This window comes from Balaenoptera musculus, chromosome 8 (assembly GCF_009873245.2).
Source record: "Balaenoptera musculus isolate JJ_BM4_2016_0621 chromosome 8, mBalMus1.pri.v3, whole genome shotgun sequence".
Lineage (NCBI taxonomy): Eukaryota > Metazoa > Chordata > Mammalia > Artiodactyla > Balaenopteridae > Balaenoptera > Balaenoptera musculus.
The window spans coordinates 100696852-100715660 of record NC_045792.1 but is presented as its reverse complement, the minus strand read 5'-3'; the positions used below and the strand labels follow the sequence as shown (position 1 = coordinate 100715660).

General features: G+C 48.4%; 1 protein-coding gene across 7 annotated transcripts in view; it reads right to left on the bottom strand.

Moving 5' to 3' along the window:
• Positions 1–11530: 11530 nt before the first annotated feature.
• Positions 11531–18809, bottom strand: part of LOC118900018 (inner centromere protein) — a 29338-nt gene continuing 22059 nt past the window's right edge. For 4 of the 7 annotated variants that reach the window (XM_036862150.1, XM_036862152.1, XM_036862151.1 and 1 more), the window contains 4 exons: positions 17733–17811; positions 17447–17554; positions 16030–16180; positions 11532–14542 (listed from right to left, as the gene is read on the bottom strand). In XM_036862150.1, the coding sequence (XP_036718045.1) occupies positions 14328–14542; positions 16030–16180; positions 17447–17554; positions 17733–17811 (553 nt within the window). In that variant the 3' untranslated portion in view covers positions 11532–14327. Of the gene's footprint in view, positions 14543–16029; positions 16181–17446; positions 17555–17732; positions 17812–18809 lie in introns of all 7 variants that reach the window. The other 3 variants (XM_036862149.1, XM_036862147.1, XM_036862148.1) reach the window with 1 other exon arrangement.

Here is an 18809-nt window from a genome sequence, read left to right as displayed (position 1 = left end):
CACAAAGCTCTTTGGGGCTCGCAATAATTCTTAAGAATGTAAAGAGTGTCCTGAGACCTAAAGTGTGAAAACTACTGAGTTAGAATCTGACACCTCACCCTAAGGTCCTCGATTTGCCAATGGACAAAGGGAAGCCCAGAGTGACATGAGGCCACACGTGCTGCCCATAATCTTGAGAATCCTGACACCAGTCCTGGGATCTTCACATCAGGGTTGCACAAGATGTTTCAGAGCCATGTGACTCACCAGGGCTGTTTGCCCAGACCCAAGGCCCTCTCCGGAAAGATCCACTTCCTGATACATTGGCTCCTGCCCATCCATCTTCATTTTCCCTGCCTCTGCCACCCCAGTTCCCCACATCCAAAAGAGCTGAGAGCAACCCCTTCCCAACTGCAAGCTCAATCCATCTCATATCCTGGGCTCAGCTCCCCCAAGGCAGGAATTTGACCTGAAGCTCCCATCCTCATCATCAGTTCAGACTTACCTGGTGCTGTCGTGGATGTTGATCACCTGGTGCCTCCTGGTCCCCATCCCTCAAAGACTAGAGCTCTGTGCATGTTGGGCACAGGTTGGTCAGTGTTCCCAGCATCCTCAGGAGGTCTTTTTGCCTTAAGGACCCCTGGTTGATTCACAACACACAGCCCCATGTCAGGGGCTCACCTGTGTTCCTCGAATTCTGTGCCCTCCACAGGTTGGCAGCATTTCAAAGAAGGGGCTGCAGCCTGATGTCATCTCTCCCTTCCCAAGCCTCATCTGTCCCCAAGCCTCATCTGTCCCCAAGTCTGTGCTCCCACTGTGGGCAGGCTGAGGCATCCCCCACCTACATCAGGCTTCCAAGTTGTCTCTCTGTTGAGAGTGACGTGAGGGACTGTTTGGATTCAGTTTCCGCCAGGTTGAAGGAAGAAGAATGAGACTTTCTGGAAAGTGGATGGGGGTTGTTACCTTCAGCAGGTCGACGGGCCTGAGATGCTGGCACAGCCAGTATCCTCAACAGTGCAGGAGATTGCACCACCGTCAGCTTCAGACTTTAACAGAAAATAAGGCCTCCATTCTGAAAGGTTTCCTACTGCTCGGTGTACAAGAGCTTGGTGTTTGTTTACTCTCTGAAATAACCTTAATATCCCTCAAGGGGACTGTGTGATATTTAAGGGCCTTTCTTCATACCTGATCTACCAGTCAGGATACTTGATTATACACAAGAGAAATCACCTCTAGCTAATGTAGACAAAAAAGATGAACTGGGGAATTCCCTGGCGGTCCAGCGGTTAGGACTCCGTGCTTTCACTGCCGAGGGCGTGGGTTCAGTCCCTGGTTGGGGAACTAAGGTCCCACAAGCCGTATGGCATGGCCAAAAAATTAATTAATTAATTTTAAAAAAAGAGAGATGAATTGGAAGGATAGACAAGTGTTTAAGACATTATGATGATACAAATAATTGCTACAACTCAATAATAAAAAGACAAATAACCCAACCAGAAAATGATCAAAGGATCTGAATAGACAGGTCAACAAAGATGATCTACAAATGGCAAAAGACAAACAAACAAACAAACGAAAAGCACGTGAAAATATTCTCAGCATCATTAGTCATCAGGGAAATGCAAATCAAAACCACAACGAGATACAACTTCACAAACACCAGGATAAGAATAATCAAAAAGATGGAAAATATCAGGTGTTTGTGAGGATATGGAGAAATGGGAACCTTCATACATTGCTGGTGGGAATGTAAAATGATGCTGTCAATTCTTCAAAAGGTTAAACATAGAGTTACCATATGACTCAGCAATTCCACTTCTAGGTGTTTATCCAAGAGAATTAAAAAATGTATGTCCACACTAAAACCTGTACAGGAATGTCCATAGTGGCGTTACTCATAAGAGCCCCAAAGTGGAAACAACCCAATTGTCCACCAACTGATGAATAGATTAAAAATATGGTATGTCCATACAATGGAATATTGATACAGGCTATCACATGGATGAATCTTGAAAACATTACATAGGTGAAAGAGGTTGGACACAAGAGGCCACATATTGTGTGGTTCCACTGATGTCCAGAACAGGCAAATTCATAGAGACAGAAAGCAAATTAGTGGTTGCCAGAGCTTGAGGGGAGAGGGAAATGGAGAGTGACTGCTTAATGGGTATGAGGTTTCTTTTGGGGGTGATGAAAATGTTTTTAAACTAGAGAGTGGCGATGGTTGCACAACATTGTAATAAATGTACTAAAAGCCGCTGAATTGCACAATTTTAATGGGTTAATTGTGGAGTGTGTGATTTGTATCTTCCCCCACATAAGCTGTTTAAAAAGAAAGCAAAAGGGAACTCATGAAGAGGAGGGAGGACTAGTTTAACGTGCCGGAACAAGCGAGGCTGGGCAGAGCTGGGATCCAGCCACAGGAACCATCTCCTTAAGGTGTGCCCCTGGGGCTGGCACCATCAGATGCTGGTGGCCACACCAGTGGAGTCTGTGGGCACTGGATTCCCATGTTCACTCCGGCTGCCATGATTAATCATGATTGCTCTGGAACATTCTTGTCATTCCCTCAAAATTGAAAGTCTTGGATAAGAACACGCCTTTGGTCAACCTGGGCCACCTGCTGCACGTCCAAGCTCTCTGTGCGGGAGAGCTGGAAATGTGACTCTGTCCCCTCTCAGCCTCTACAGTGTGAGGTGGGGTCCTGTCTCTCACCTGCCTTCAGATTCCCATCAAATAGGAAGGGTCCAGATGCTGAGCAGCCAAAAAGGGACAATGGTCCATGACACACGGACAACTTTTCTGAGAACCTGGAGATGCTCCAGTCCCAGCAAGCCCAAGCCCTGGCTCCTCAGATTGAGACAGGCTGGGACCTGGGACCTGGGACACTTTGCTGCAGCGCTTGCACCTGGATAAACGTCTCCTCAAGCAACAAAATACAAAGAAACTATAAGGGACTAAAAATAACTGCATGCAGTTGGGGCAAATTATGGACAACAAGATACAAAAAGACAAAGAACCCAACTGCCACTTCTGAAGAACCGGGTGCAAAAGCAGGGGGTCAGGAGAAAAGCAGGGTAATGCTCATGCCCCCTGCACACAACACCACCAAAGGGGTTGGCAGGCCACCTAAGTCACCCCTCCGGCCCGACCCCTGGACACACCCCTATCCTCACCCCATATAAGGAACCAGCTCGCCCCCCTTGGGAAGCAAGTGGGCAAGCAAGAGAACCTGTTACTTGTTCCCGCTCCCTCCTGCTGCAGCAAGAGCCCCAGTAAAGCCTTGCCTGAATTTCTTGTCTGGCCTCTTATCAATTTCTATTGATTAAAGAGGCCAAGAACACCGGTCGGTAACAAGGTCATCACAGTTACAGATCCATGAGCATTTAACCAGCAAAAGACTCCATGCTGAGCTCTGTACAAAGCGGGTGACTTGGGATTTCTATTAATTCTGCTGGTGGGGGCTCTATTCTTATCCCCATTCTACAGATAAATCCCGCAGAGGTTGCTTGGGGGGCAAAGAATTATTCCTTAGCCTTCACCTGAAGAAGTTTAGCAGTTGTCCCTCCGACTCACTGCAGGGGTTGGAGCCCCTGTGTATACACGTGCAGCTCCCCACCCTCACCTCCCTGACGAACTCCTATGTGTCCTTCAAGCTGCACTCGAGTAGCCTCCCAAAGCCTGCTTTGACCTACTTAGGCAGGTTGAGGTGGAGGTAGGACCCAGAGGGTAGGGCTGTCCAGCCCCACCTTTGTACCCCACTGAAGCCTGTGCAGGAGGGAGCGCCCTCCAAACTCCCCTTCCCCTGGCACCCTGGACTGGCCTCCATGCCCTGCCTATCCCCGACGCGTGCCCAGGCCACCAGCAGGAGCCCAGGGATTGGTGTGGCAGGTGGGCGCAGGTGCCGGGATATAAGCAGCGGACACCACAGACTCTCCGTTCTGGCCTTTAAACACTGTCCATTGTGGGCCCAGCCATGGACGTGACCTTGGCTTTTCTGATCCTCACACCGGGACTCTTCACCCTGCTGAGTGTCCTCCAGGCCAGATGTCTCCTGCCACCAGAACATGGGTCACGTTGACCTTCTTGGCTCCCTTTGACCTCTTGAACAAATTCTGGGCGCATCACCAAGGGACCTTCCTTTATGACACAAAAGAAATCCCCATATGGATTTGGAAGGAGATGGGAGACAAAATGGTAACCGTGTGCCTGGGCTTTGGGGACAGAGACACGAACTCGGATGTGACTACACCATCTACTCCCTGTGTGACTTTTGTCCCTAAGCCTGCTCTGTTTGCTGCTCTGTAAAATGGGCATGACTGCCCTGCAGGGCTTTGAGAGAGTGAGTGTGGAGAATGCAAGTGAAGTGCTCATCGTAATTCCAGGCACATACTAAGCTTTTAGTACATGGAGTTCCTAAGGACATCGTTCTTGATGATTTTTGTCATGCTTTATAATTAAAATGTGTTTGCCTCTATGTACGTCGGTGGTTCCCTAACTAGAATCCCCTCGGGAACTTTTAAAGCTCCTAGGGTCCAGCGGTACCCCATACTGAAGACATCAGAATGCCCGGGGTGCCACTGGGCAGCAGAGTTTGGGAACCTCTAGCACACAGCATCTGGCACGGTGCTCCCATAAGGTTGGCAGGACAGTGTGTTCACAGCAACATAGCAGATGAAGAATCTGGGGTCAAAGAGGGAGATGTCATCTTGCAGGTTGACGGCCAGGCTGAGGCAGGACGGGCCCTCTGACCACAGGAATCTCCACACGCAGTGGACACATGTCTGCGTGGATGAGCTCTGCTCTGAACCTCAGATATGCATCAGGCTTCCCCAGCCGACCACGCTCCCCCAGCACAGCCCCTTCCCTCCCCGCCAGACTCCCACACAGGAGGGAGGAGTGACCACCAGCTTCCGGATGTCACAGGCCCAGGGGCCAATGGCCATTGGGAAAATATCTGTGACTTCCATCTAGAAGGCTTGGAAACCACACAAAATCCTCAGCTGCCTCAGTACAGGGATATGGTCCTAGGGAAATAGACGTGCCTCGCAAAGCACTGTCTCGTGAATGATTTTTTACTATAAAGGTTTTTTGCTATAATGGCTTTTTGCTACATTGCCACTTTTTGAAAAACTATTTTTTTAATAAATTAATTTGTTTATTTTTGGCTGTGTTGGGTCTTCGTTGCTGAGCGCGGGCTTTCTCTAGTTGCGGCGAGCGGGGGCTACTCTTCCTTGCAGCGTGCAGACTTCTCATTGCCGTGGCTTCTCTTGTTGCGGAGCCTGGGCTCTAGGCATGCGGGCTTCAGTAATTGTCGCATGTGGGCTCAACCCCACGAGGCACATGGGATCTTCCTGGACCAGGGCTCGAACCCATGTCCCCTGCACTGGCAGGCGGATTCTTAACCACTGCGCCACCAGGGAAGCCCCGCAGCACTATTTACAATAGCCAGGACATGGAAGCAACCTAAATGTCCATCAACAGAGGAATGGATAAAGAAGATGTGGTACTTATATACAATAGAATATCACTCAGCCATAAAAAGGAACGAAATTGGGTCATTTGTAGAGACATGGATGGACCTAAAGACTGTCATACAGAGTGAAGTAAGTCAGAAAGAGAAAAACAAGTATCATATATAAACGCATATATGTGGAATCTGAAAAAATTGGTATAGACGATCTTATTTACAAAGCAGAAATAGAGACACAGAGAACAAATGTATAGATACCAAGGGGGAAAGGGAGGTGGGTGGGATGAACTGGGAGATTGGGATTGACATATATACACTATTGATACTATGTATAAAATAGATAACTAATAAGAACCTACTGTATAGCACAGGGAACTCTACTCAGTGTTCTGTGGTGACCTAAATGAGAAGGAAATCCAAAAAAGAGGGGATATATGTATACATATAGCTGATTCACTTTGCTGTACAGTATAAACTAACACAATATTGTAAAACAACTATACTCCAGGGGGTGGACATGTACACACTGCTATATTTAAAATGAATAACCAACAAGGACTTACGGTATAGCACAGGGAACTCTACTCAATGTTATGCGGCAGCCTGGATGGGAGGGGAGTTTGGGGGGAGAATGGATACATGCATATGTGTGGCTGAGACCCTTTGCTGTGCACCTGAAACTACCACAACATTGTTAATCAGCTATACTCCAATGTAAAATAAAAGGTAAAAAAAAAATCCACCCCAGGAAGTCTTCAATTCCCCGCACTTCCAGGCTATGTCATCTGCCAGCCCTGTAGGTGATACCAGATACCATGCCCTGCTGCCAGCGGGCGTCAGGAAGTCTGGGTGAGCCACAGCAGCCTGGGGCCAGGGCCCAACACTGCTGGGCGAGGACTGGGCGGTCGGCAGTGGCATCAGAAAAGTCTGGGTGCCAATTAGAGGCAATGGGGGGGGCCTCCTCTTACCTTCCTTCCTCATGTCTGGACAGCGGTGCAGCAGAGCTGACCTAGAGCAACACCTTCTGAGTCAGATTCCGACCTAACCGCACTCCCTACGTGACCTTGGGTAATGACTTTGAGTCTCACTTTCCATAAGCTTAAAACGAAGATGGGGACTTCCCTGGTGGTCCAGTGGTTGGGACTCCACGCTCCCAATGCAGGGGGCCTGGGTTCGATCCCTGGTCGGGGAACTGGATCCCACATGCCACAACTAAGACCTGGTGCAGCCAAATAAATAAATAAATAAATATTTAAAAAAAAAAAAAAAAAAAAAAACGAAGATGAAAATAACACCATCACCACCCCCTTCCCCGGCACAGAGAGCCGGTGTGATTGAGAAGCACAGCAAAGACAGAGACCTTGCACGGTGCCTCGCACACAGTAGGTGATTTGTAATTGACAGTTATTATCCTTAGTTCCAACTAGTTCCCCGGGGAGCAGTTATCTGGGGCTGGATACAAACCCCACATCCTTGACCCTGACACAGTAAGAGTTTACTGCCATGTTGTGTTATCTGCCTGAGTCAGTCTTCTTGATCTGTTCCAGCAAAACACAAGACACAACTGCCAAAGGGCCAGCGGCACCTGGTCCTGAGGACGGCAGCACAAGAGACAATGCTCTTCCCATTGCAGCCCCTCGGGCTGGGCCAGAGAGGGGACACGTTCCTGCTTCCAGGACCCTAACCATCTGCGTCTGGACCCTCCCCCCTCCTCGTGCTGCCACCTCTTCTTGGCTCCTCTCAATAAAATCACTGCAACTGCCTTCATGGTGAGGGTCCTCCCTGCTGGGGTCTCCTGCAGAGGTGGATGCTGCAGAGGCAGACCCAGCAAGGGCTGGGTGCCAGGGGTGGAAGAGGGTGGCATGGCAGCCAGGGATAAGGGGCACCGGGGTAAGAGGGACAGGTTTGGGGGCCACAAAATGTGTCCATCCAGGAAGCGTGATGGTCACCTAGATCAAACCAGGGCTTCTCAAGTGACTACTGTCAGGTCCTTTTCAGCCCTGAAGGGATCTCTGATGAAACGCTGGCCACACAGAACTACCGTCTCTGCCCTGATCTTATATTTTCCCTGCATTGTCTCAAATCTCTCCCTCTCTCTCTCTCTCTGTCTCTCTGTCTCTCTGCCATTGTGCCTGCTCTCAATCAATTTAGTCCAGTGGGATCACAAATATTCTAATAACATCATGACCAAGACACCTGGGGCAGGAATCTTCTAGGCTGGCGTGTTTCCCTGCCATTCCTGCAGTGGCTGACTGCACCCTCCCAAGCCCTTCCTGCTGCTCCCAGCACCCCCATGAGGTTTCCGAGTACAAGCAGTCACTTATAGGAGCCCTTACAGGAGGTGATCCTGTACTTGTTTTGTTACAGAACCCCAGGGGCCCCTACCTCTGTTATTCTCAAATCACAATTCAAAGACACAAATACACCCCTCAAATTCTCCTGCTCTGATTCTGTGGGATGGATCCCCATCCCCACCAATCCCTCCAGGCCAGAGGCAGGGCTGGCAGGGACAACAGAGACCCAAAGAACTGTTAACAGCTCTCATGGGTTATTATCTCCTCTCCCTTGACATGTAACCCTAGACTGGTTATCTTGAAATTAATCTGATATGATCAGCTTTCCTATATCTTAATAGCAGAGGAATGGGGAATGTTTAAAGAGGAAAGTAACATAGGCAGTTGTGTGTGTGTGTGTGTGTATCTGTGGGCAAATAAGATTAAAGACTTGTGGATTTAGGCAACTAAATCTGAATGAAAGCGTTGGGCCTTCATGTCCCCTTTTCTAGGCTTAATAAATTGCAATCAAGGCAAGTACCAAACGAAGGCATGACTGTTTTCAAAGCTCCCCATTATAAGAAAATGAGTTCACTTCCTCTTCGCAGCATGCAGGACAGATCGCTTTGGTCGAGAAAGTTCAAAGTTATTGGCAGGAGTGGAGCTTTGGTTGGGTTGGGCCATGGAACTTATTTTCTGCTTTGCTGGTTGGGGACAACCAAGGTTGCATTCCTCAGTAAGGATACAAAGCAGGTGCCTCAGGCCTCGAGTAACTCAGCTTCTCTAGTTCTGGCTGCTGCTGCCTGCTCTACACATATCCACGAGAACCTCAGAATTGAGCTCCAAATGGACACAGAGGACAGTAACCTGAGATCAAGTTTGCAAACCTTTGGAACACAGGCTATGGCCAGTTTCCCTTCTGATGCCTGCTCTTCCTTCTCTCCTGAAGCTTCTGGAGGAGTGTTTGCATCAGGGAAGCCCAGAGGGAGCAGAGGCTGCTGTGGCTCTTTCCCACGCAGAGCTTACCCGGCGTTCACTGGTGCTTGGCAGACCGAGCTGCAGGGGTACCCGTGGCATCGCCATCGTGGATGGAGCCAGAAAGCAGCTGTGCCTTAGTCTACCTGAGGGAGATGGGGAAAGTCTCACAGGGCAGGGAACCACATGGGGCCTGACCAGAGGAAGAGTGTCAGGGAGGTAAGATGGAGGGCTACAATGAGGGGTGGGATTGGCACGCATGGATGGGTCCTACGGAAGCAAGAGAGAGCCTAGATAAACCTGTTCTGTTCATCTTTACTCTGACTAGGTGTTGAAGACCTCTCCCAGCTCTGTTCCTGGGAATATGGTAGGATAGGCTATTTGCGCCACCTCACTCGTGGGGGCAGGGGAACGGTTAGCAGCAGTGACTTTCAAAGGGCAAAAAGTTTGAAATTTTGACTTTTTTTACAGTTCATACTTTTTGTGTCATGTGTAAGAAATCTGTGCCAAATACAAAGATAGTAAGATTTTGTCCCATTTTCCCCCTAGTTTTATATTTTTAGTTTTTACATTTAGGCCTATGATCCATCGTGAATTAACCTGATAGATGGTATGAGAAGGGTGGGAAATTTTTAAATATATCCAATTGTTCCAAGACAATTTTTTGAAAAAAATTATCCTTCCCACACAGAACTGCCTTTCCACCTTTGTCAAGAACCAAGTGACTAAACATATGTAGTTCTATTTCTGGACTCTATACGGTTCCATGGATCTATTCCATAGATCTATTTGTCTATCTTTACACTAATACAATACTATCCTGATTACTGCAGCTTTGTAATAGTCTCAAAGTTATGCAGTGTAGCCCCCTCTAATTTGTTCTTATTGACATCTTAAGAACATTGAGTTTCCAATTCATGAACATTGTATTATACATATCCCTTTTAGGTCTTCATTAGTTTCTCTCAGCAAATTTTTTTTTTTTTACTATACAGGTCTTTCACATCTTTTGTCAAATTTACTCCTAAGATTTTGATAATTTTGGACATTATCAATTGCATTGTTTTTTAATTTCAACTTCTGATTGTGTAAGGTAGGTGTATAGAAATACAACTGGTTTTCATATACTAATCTTGTATCTGCATCCATGCTAAACTCATTTATTAATCCTTTTGTAGACACTGTCAGGTTTTCTACAAGTCATCTCTGAATATAATTTTAATTCTTTCTTTCTTGTACCTTTTTTCTTTACTGCCCTCTTGCACTGGCTAGAACCTCCAGTAAAATGTTCAGAAGTAACGACAGTGGACATCCTTGCATTGGACCTGTTAGTAGGAGGAATGCATCCAGACATTCACCATGTTTGCTGAAGATTTTTTGGTAGAAGGGCTTTTTCAAGCTGGGGAAATTCCCTTTAAATTCTTATTTGCTTAAAGCTTTTATCATGAATCAGTGTTAAACTGTCCAACTCACTTTCTGTATCTATCAATTTACTCACATGATTTTCCCCCTGTATTAATATGTTGAATTACATTAATTGACTTTCAAATGTTAAACCTACTTTGCAATGCTGGGATAAACCCTATTTGGTTAAGATATATTATGCTCTTTATATGAGTCATTTGTTGGATTTCATTTGCTAAAACTCAAAGAACCTTGATGTTCGTGGCAGGTAATCTTCTAGCTTTCCTTTCTTACAATGTCTTTTGTCTGGTTTGGGGATCAGAGCAATGTTGGCGACAGAGATGGAGCAGGAAAATATTTTTTCCTCTTTGATTTCTTGGGAGAGGTTGTGTAGAATTGGTGTTATTTCTTCCTTGAACATTTACCGCTAAAGTGATCTAAGCCTAGAGGGTTTTTTGTGAGATTTTATTTATTTTTTAAAAAATTTATTTATTTATTTTTGTCTGCGTTGGGTCTTCATTGCTGTGTGCGGGCTTTCTCTGGTTGCAGCAAGCAGGGTCTACTCTTCGTTGAGGTGCGAGGGCTCCTCATTGCGGTGGCGTCTCTTGTTGCAGAGCACGGGCTCTAGGTGCACAGGCTTCAGTAGTTGTGGCACGTGGGCTTCAGTAGTTGTGGCACACGGGCTCAGTAGTTGTGGAGCATGGGCTCAGTAGTTGTGGCGCATGGGCTTAGTTGCTCCGTGGCATGTGGGATCTTCCCAGACCAGGGATCAAACCCATGTCCCCTGTGTTGGCAGATGAATTCTTAACCACTGTACCACCAAGGAAGACCCTTTTTGTGAGATTTTAAACTACAAATTAAACTTCTGTCATAGATAGGGCTGTTTAGATTTTATATTTTTTCTTGAGTGAACTGAGATAATTTTTACCTTCCAAGGAATTTGTGTCCATGTCATCTAAATTGTCAAATTACCATAAGTTGTTCACAATATTCTCTTTTAGTTCTAGTATCTGTGGAATCTGTAGTGGTGTTTCCTCTCATGCCTGACATAGGTCATTTGTTTATTCTTTTTCTCCTTATCAGTCTCAACAGAGGTTTACTTTTTTTTTTTGAGCTTCTTAAAGAACCAGCTTTTGGTTTAATAAAATTTTCTCTATCATTTTTCTCTTTCCAATGTCATTGACTTCTGCTCTACCTTTGTTATTTCCCTTCTTCTGCTTATATTTTTGTTTGCTCTTCTTTTTCTAGTTTCTTAAAGTGGAAGCTCGGGTCATTGATTTGACACTTTTTCTAACATAGGCATTTAGTGTTATAAATTTCCCTCTAAGTACTGCTTTAGTTGCATCACAAGATACAAGGTCAATACGTCAAAGTATAGAAACTGCATTTCTATATGCCAGCAATGAACAAGTAGAAACCAAAATTAGAAAGACAATACCATTTATAACAGCTCCAAGAAAATAAATACTTAGCTATAAATCTAACAAAACTTATACAGGATCTGCATGCTGAAACTACAAAATGCTGATAAAAGAAACCAAAGATGTAAATAAATGAAGAGATATATCATGTTCATGGATTAGTAGACTCACTATCATAAACATGTGAATTCTCTCCAAACTTATAATATATAGATTTAATATAATTTCAATCAAAATCCCACAGTGTTTTTGCATAGATAAGCTGATTCTAAAATTTATACAGAAAGGCAAAATTGATAGAAAAGCCAAAATAATTTTGAAGAGAATAAAGACGGAGAAATCACACTACCAGATTTTTAAGACTTATACAAGCTACGGTAATCCTGACCATGTGGTATTGGTAAAAGGACAGACCCATAGATCAACGAAAGAGAATACAAAGTCTGGAAATAGACCCATACAAACATGGCTGATTGACTCTTCACAAAGATACAAAAGAAATTCAGTGAAAAAGAATAGTCTTTTAAACAAATGGTTCTAGAACAACTGGACATCCATCTATATGCTCCCCAAAACAAAAAACATAAACCTCACATTAAAAAAAAATTAACTCAAAACAGATCATAAGCCTAAATGTAATATATAAATCTATAAACTATTTAGAAGAAAATATAGGAGAAAATCTTTGAGAACTGGGGCTAGACAAAGATTTCCTAGACATGAAGCCAAAAAAGCACAGTCCATAAAAGGAAAAAAGTTGATAAGTTGGATTTCAACAAAATTAAAATTTTCGCTCTATGAAAAATACTGTTAAGTGAATGAAGAGACAAGTTGCAGACTAGGAGAAAATACTGCAAAGCACATATCTGACATCAGATTTGTATCCATAATACGTAGAGATTCTAAATACAACAGTAAGAAAACTAACAACTCAATTTAAAAATGAACAAATGAGGGACTTCCCTGGTGGCCCAGTGGTTAAGACTCCGTGCTTCCACTGCAGGGGGCACGGGTTTGATACCTGGTCCCCTGGTTGGGGAACTAAAATCTCACATGCCATGTGGCATGGCAGAAAACAAAAACAAACACAAGGCACATGAAGAAAGAAATCGTGGCCCAGTAAAAAAGGAACCAAAAAAAAAAAAGAACAAATGAGTTGAACAAACACTTTGCCAAAGAAGATACACAGATGGCCAGTAAGCACATGAGCAGATGTTCACCATCACCAGCTGTTACGGAAATGCAAATTAAAACCACGATGAGAATTCACTACGCGTCTATTAGAATGGCTAAAATAAGAAGCACTGACAATATCAAGTACTAGTGAAGATGCAGTGCAACCTGTCACTACCTTTTTGCTGAATGACAATTTTTTTCTCAAACACACTATATAAATATGCTTTTATAAGAGGTAATATTTTGACATTGTGGTTTCAGGCAAAGACACACTCACCAGTTCACTCAACACAACAGTTTCTCATCAGAGAACATGTGGAACAAATTTAAATTCACACCGTATTTGAATGAACTGCAAAATGTTTTTCTTTGCATGATGGAATCTTCTAGATTTCAGCCTGTTGTGTGCATTCACTCTTTACTCATTTTAAAAAGCTCTCTTATATTCAGCCTTGATTTTGTCCCAAAGCAGGGTCAGCAAACATTTTCTGTAAAGGTTCATAGTAAATATTCTCAGCTTTGCGAACCATAAGGCCTCTGTTGTAACTACTGAACTCTGCCCTCAGCAGAGTAGCCGGAGACAACAGGCGTTCATTTCTACTGGGCGGCTTCCAACGAAACTTTACAAAAATGGACTGCAACTTGATTTGGCCCATAGGCCCCAATTCACCAACCCCCGTTCCAGGGGCTGGAGTAGGAGATGATGAAGTTGTGGCACGTTTAGAACACGGTTGGCAGCGATGGCGCAGGGCCAGCTTCCATGGACACTAAGCACTTAATTAGCAGCTGCCTGGATTTGTTGGAGAAACATCTCAACTACTTGCGCGCACTGGTCCCAAGGGAGTTTCAGGAGGCGGCGCCTTCCTAACCCAGATCTCCTGCTTCAGCAGCTCGTCCACGTTCTTAAGTCCTTTCACCATCCGTGCGGTGGAGCCTGAGGCGTGGAGGGGCTGAGGGCCTCTCTTAAGCGGCAGAGCTGTGTCAAGAGCCCAGTTCCCCTGACCTCAACTCCAGGTCTTACCCACTGAATGAGCCCCCCTTTACAGGCAGGGCGCTCCCCAGAAAAACAGGAAGTATCGTCACCGGCCCCAACATGAAAGGAACTGAAGTGTTTCTCAGGGTTGTCCAGGGCTGGCATCAGAATCACCCACTCCGTCGGCATCTCTGGGGGTGGGACCCAGGGGACCTTGACGCACACCCCAGGAGAATAAGCAGTTCCTATTCCTCCAGCCCATCCAGCGGCCCGAGACAGGGCCAGGGTCCAGGGCTTTCTGCAGAGAAGCCCAGTCTTCATGACACTCACAGCAGGCATGAAGGAACAGACTTTATTAACCTAGCTCTCAAACACTAGAGGCTAAAATTCAGCTGAACTCTAACAATCTATTTACAGAGTGCTGTCAGCAGACCAGGCAAGGCTGGGCCTGGGTCTTCCCCGAACACCCATCAAGCTCAGCCTCCCAGCAGGCCCGAGCCGCTTTCCACCTGTAGCCCACAGAGGACGTTTATATACACTTGACTGAACCCTCAGCGACAGGATACCAGGCAGGATGGCACCAGACCAACAGAGACACAGACATACAGACACAGATGAAGGCTGAGACGGCTGAGCAGGCCCGAGGGCCTGGCTCAGTGCTTCTTCAGGCTGTAGGCCAGGCTGCCAGGGACCCTGGTGCCCTGCAGGGGCGGCGAGTTCCACACGGCAGAGCTGGTGCGCTTATGGTAGCGGGGCTTGCTCTTCTTGAAGATGTCCTCCAAGTCCAGTGGGAGAATGGTTCCGAAGAGCTCCAGAAGGTTCGGGGGGTGGTAGTACTGGTGGATGATGGCCTGGCTAAGCTGGGTGCCTGCAGGAGGACACCAAGGGCTGGGTCACTGCCCTGGGGTTCCCCCTGAACCGCCCCATCCCCCTGCCCCCCACAAAGAGCCCTCGTCACCCTCTCCACCTCAGCATTCCTTCACCTCCTGTCAAATCAGCTCCTCTCAGGGCCCTCCTCCACCCACCCCACCCACCAAACACTGATAACCTCTCACTGTGCGCTTCTACAGCTGCTCTCTAGCGAGTCACGTGAGCCAGGCGCTTGGCTGAGGTCACTGCATGACCCCCTCATCCCCACAGCCACCTCGGAGGCAGGCCCTCTACCCGCCCCGGTTTACAAGGGTGAGATCCGCCCAAAGGCACACAGCTAGAGACTCGCAGAGCCGGGATTTGAGGACAAGTCCGGCTCCAGAACCAAAGCATCTGATGCCATCCTCGACTGCCTTGGTTGGCTACTCATCTCATCAGCACCACAGCCCCACGACGCCTGGCGCAGGCTGACGCTGCCGGCGGCTCAGAGCCCGGCCAGCGAGGCTGAGGAGGACCCCGGGGGGGTCGGGAAGCAGAGTGTGTGCCCGGCACTTGCCCCGCACCAGGCCTTCCTACGCTAACTCGCTTCATCCTCGATAGCCCTTCTCAGCTGGGTGCTCTTAGCACCCCCATTCCACAGATGGGAAAACTGAGTGAGAGTTTAAGTAGGCTGGTAAAGGTCAAGGGCTCTCCGGCCACACTGACCCCTGCCCGCTGCCACCTCCGGAATGACTGGATGTTAAGGAGACGAAGTCAGATTCCAGTTACTGTGGGGCTCAGATGAGGTGAAACTCACAAAGCAAGCTCTCTTCTGTACAGCGCTGATCCCCTCCAGGGTTCTGGGCCCTTCCTCCGGGGAGTCAGACTGCAGCCTGCCCCGACCCCAGCTCGGCCAACTCTGTAAGGCAGCCGCTGCATGCACTGGCCCTGCTCACTCCCCGCAGGCCTGCACCCAGGCCTGAGGTGGCACCTTCACACTTACCCACACTCCTGTTTAGAGGCCTGTAAACTCAGCATCCAATCCTGCTGAGCCTCAAGTACTCCCACCCCCATCTCCAACTCCTCCCCGAGTTGGCTGGAACCCCTTGCTCCAGCTCTTGGTGCGCTGCCGAAACCCCGCTACTCTTAGCTCTAGTCCCACCCCCAGGCAGCATATTTGGGTCCCTGTGGCCTGCTGGGCGGGACTCCAAAGGGGCAGCCCGATAAGAGTCTGCCAGCAGCCAGCTGAAATCTAATGCATCTGTTGAGAATGGAAGCGCCCAACGTCGTAGGTCTGGTCCTCAGATGAGCCCACTGGCCACAGGGCGCCCACCCTTCCCCAGGCGCATCCCGAGGCCCGATGCAGACCTGTCGGCCAACGACTCAAGCTGCCAGCCCGTGGGTACAACGGGCTCCTGACCCCCACAGCCGCTGAGCCACCCCCTCCAGGGCTCGAAGTCACAAGTGGGGACCCAGCTCTCCTGGGGAGCTCCGGGCCCTGCTCACCTCTGGCCCAGTGGGGGATGGGCTTCCGGGGATGCGCCTCGTCGTCGGTGGAGTCATCGCTGTTCAGATCCATCCCGTAGTTATCCGGGTTGATCTTGGGGGGCGCCCTGTGTCCTTGTGGAGTCATTTGATACGAGGTGCAAGCTGGGGACTGGAAAAGATGAACAAGGCCTTCAGCTGCCTGCCCTGCAGGCTGGCACCTCCCGCCACTGAGGAGCATGGGGCTCTGACCATCTCCCCTCATTTCACGGGAAAAAAGAAAAAGGTTCGGGGGTCGCTTTTTAATTAAAAAAAAAAAAAAAAAAAAATCACACCACATACATGACTCCGTGTCTTCCTTTTTCATGTGGAAGTATGTTGTAAACATCCTTCTAGGTCAGTGTGTGTCCTGTGACCCGCAGCAGGGCACTCCACTGGGAACCCCACGATTTGTAATTTAACCATGCGGTTCAGCTAACTTCCAAGTTTTCAACATCTTAAACCGTGTTGCAATGAAAACCTTATACCACATTTTGTTTGTAACAGCATTAATAGCCTAAATGCTTGTCATTAGGGACTGGTTAAAGACATTCTGGTACCACTAACTGGTAAACAGCGGTCAAAAGTAAGAGATTTACAAGCGGTGAAACAGACAGATGTCTAGGATACATTAAATGAAAGGAAAAAAATGAGAAAAACTCAAACTGCCAAATGGTATGTGTTGTGGACTAAATGTCTGTATTCCCCCCCGCCAAATTCCCATGTTAAATCCTAACCCACGATGTGATGGTATTTGGGGGTGGGGCCTTTGGGAGGTACGCAGGTCATGAGGGCAGAGCCCTCATGAATGGGATTAGTTCCCTTAGAAAAGAGAGCTCCCTCTCCCCTTTGGCCATGTGAGGACACAGCGAGAAGACGGCCGTCTGTGAACCAGAGGAGGGCTCTCATCAGACCCTGGATCTGCCAGCGCCTTGACCCTGGACTTCCCAGCACGTCTGTCGTTTAAGCCACCCAGTCTAGGGTAATTTGTTGTAGCAGCACGAACAGACTAAGACAGTATGCATAGTCTGTGCCCATTTAAAACTATGTATATGTGTGTGTGAGAGAAAGCGTGTGTATAAAACGTATTTATACGTAAAATATAGAAAGATATACACCAGACTTAGACTTTCCCTCTGGGGTGCCTTTCTTTTGCTTTTGCTTTATATTCTTTTATAAAGTTTAGTTTCTTTTCTTTTCTTTTTTCTTTTTTTCTACAACAAATTCTACTTTCAGAATAAGAAAGAAGATATATTTCAAAAATAGTAAAAAAACAACTGGTCCAACCGTATCGTTCCACTTTCTTATGGTCCTAATATATAGAGCCTGTGCCTCCAGCTACTGGGAAGAGAATAATCAGAGCCAGGGGGCCCTCTCCACCCTGATGCCCGGGCCTCACCTGCACATCCACGGTCACGTTCAGGCTTTTGCTGGCTGCCGCGGCCTCCTTGGCTTTCTTCTCCTGCTCCTCTTGCAGCCGCTGCTCAGCCAGGCGCTGCTGTTCTTCCTGGGACCCGGCAGGCGGCGGGATGTCACAGACCACGTGTGCGTCCTCCCCTCCCCCACACCAACGGCGCGCAGCAAGGCAGGCAGGGCGGCTCCTGCACCAGGGCCCCGGACCCGGCCTCCCCAGCCCAAAGCTCAGGGCAGACCCCGTGGGAGCCACAGGCCTGGCTCCCCTTTACCTTTTTCTTCTTCTCCTCCAGCTCCCTCTGCAGCCGCTCCTTCTGTAGCCGCAGGGCCTTCTCCCTCTCCTGCAGCTCCCTGAGGACCGAGCAAGAGCCTGTCAGGGCAGGAAGCTGAGGGCCGGCCCTGTTCCATCCTTGCCAGGGAAGCCAGGCCCCTGGCACACGCCGCGGAAGAGGGAATGGCAGGACGGGCACGCCAGCTAAGAGCCAGCAGCTGTGCTTGCGCCCAAGGGGCTAGGAGTGCACAGCCGAGGGTGCGGGAGCACTCAGCCTCGAGGCCCCCCAAACCGGGCCCCCGCTCCTCCACACAACTTAGATCTCTGTGCCTCAGTCTTGCCTGCTGTACAATGGGGAGCATAACACCTTTCCTCCAGAGTTGCCACAAGAACAAAATGAGGTCATCTGAGCTACCGCCACTCGTCCTGACCCACAGGCCAACAGCTGGCCCCAAGCCTGACACGAAGCAGGGAGGGGCCGTTCACAGGGTCAGAGCCACCTCCACTTACTCGCTCATGACCCTGAACAAGTCACAGAACCTCTCTGAACCTGTGTCCCCCTCTGGGAAGTGGAGCAGCTGGTACCCACGCTGCAGGTGTCTTCACGTGAGGATTAAACAAGGAAACGTGTGGAAAGCGTGTGGCTTGGTACCCGCCCGAGCTGCCGAACATTATGACCATCACGCCCTGAAGCCCCTGGCGCCGCCCGACACACATCCAATTCTAAAGCCACATCAACTGCCACCCTCTGTCCCCCTCCCAGACTCCTGTCTCTGATTCTGCCCACAGGACCAGGGACCCCTTTGTGCCAAACGACACGATGGCCCTGACGCAGTCAGCCCTCTGCTTGTGACCCACCTCCTTCTCCCCTGGGCCTGTAGCCACCCACAAAGACGGACATGGAAAAAAGTGCTGCCTGGTGCTCCCCAGGGGGTGGAAGCAGGGGAGAGGCAAGGCCTGGGCCTGGGCCCACCCGAGAGTCTACACGGGCGGAGTCTGCGTCTGCACACAGGCGCAGGATCCCACAGATCTCCCGGCCAGGGGTGACGGAGGCTTATCCTCCTCGGCATCCCCAGGG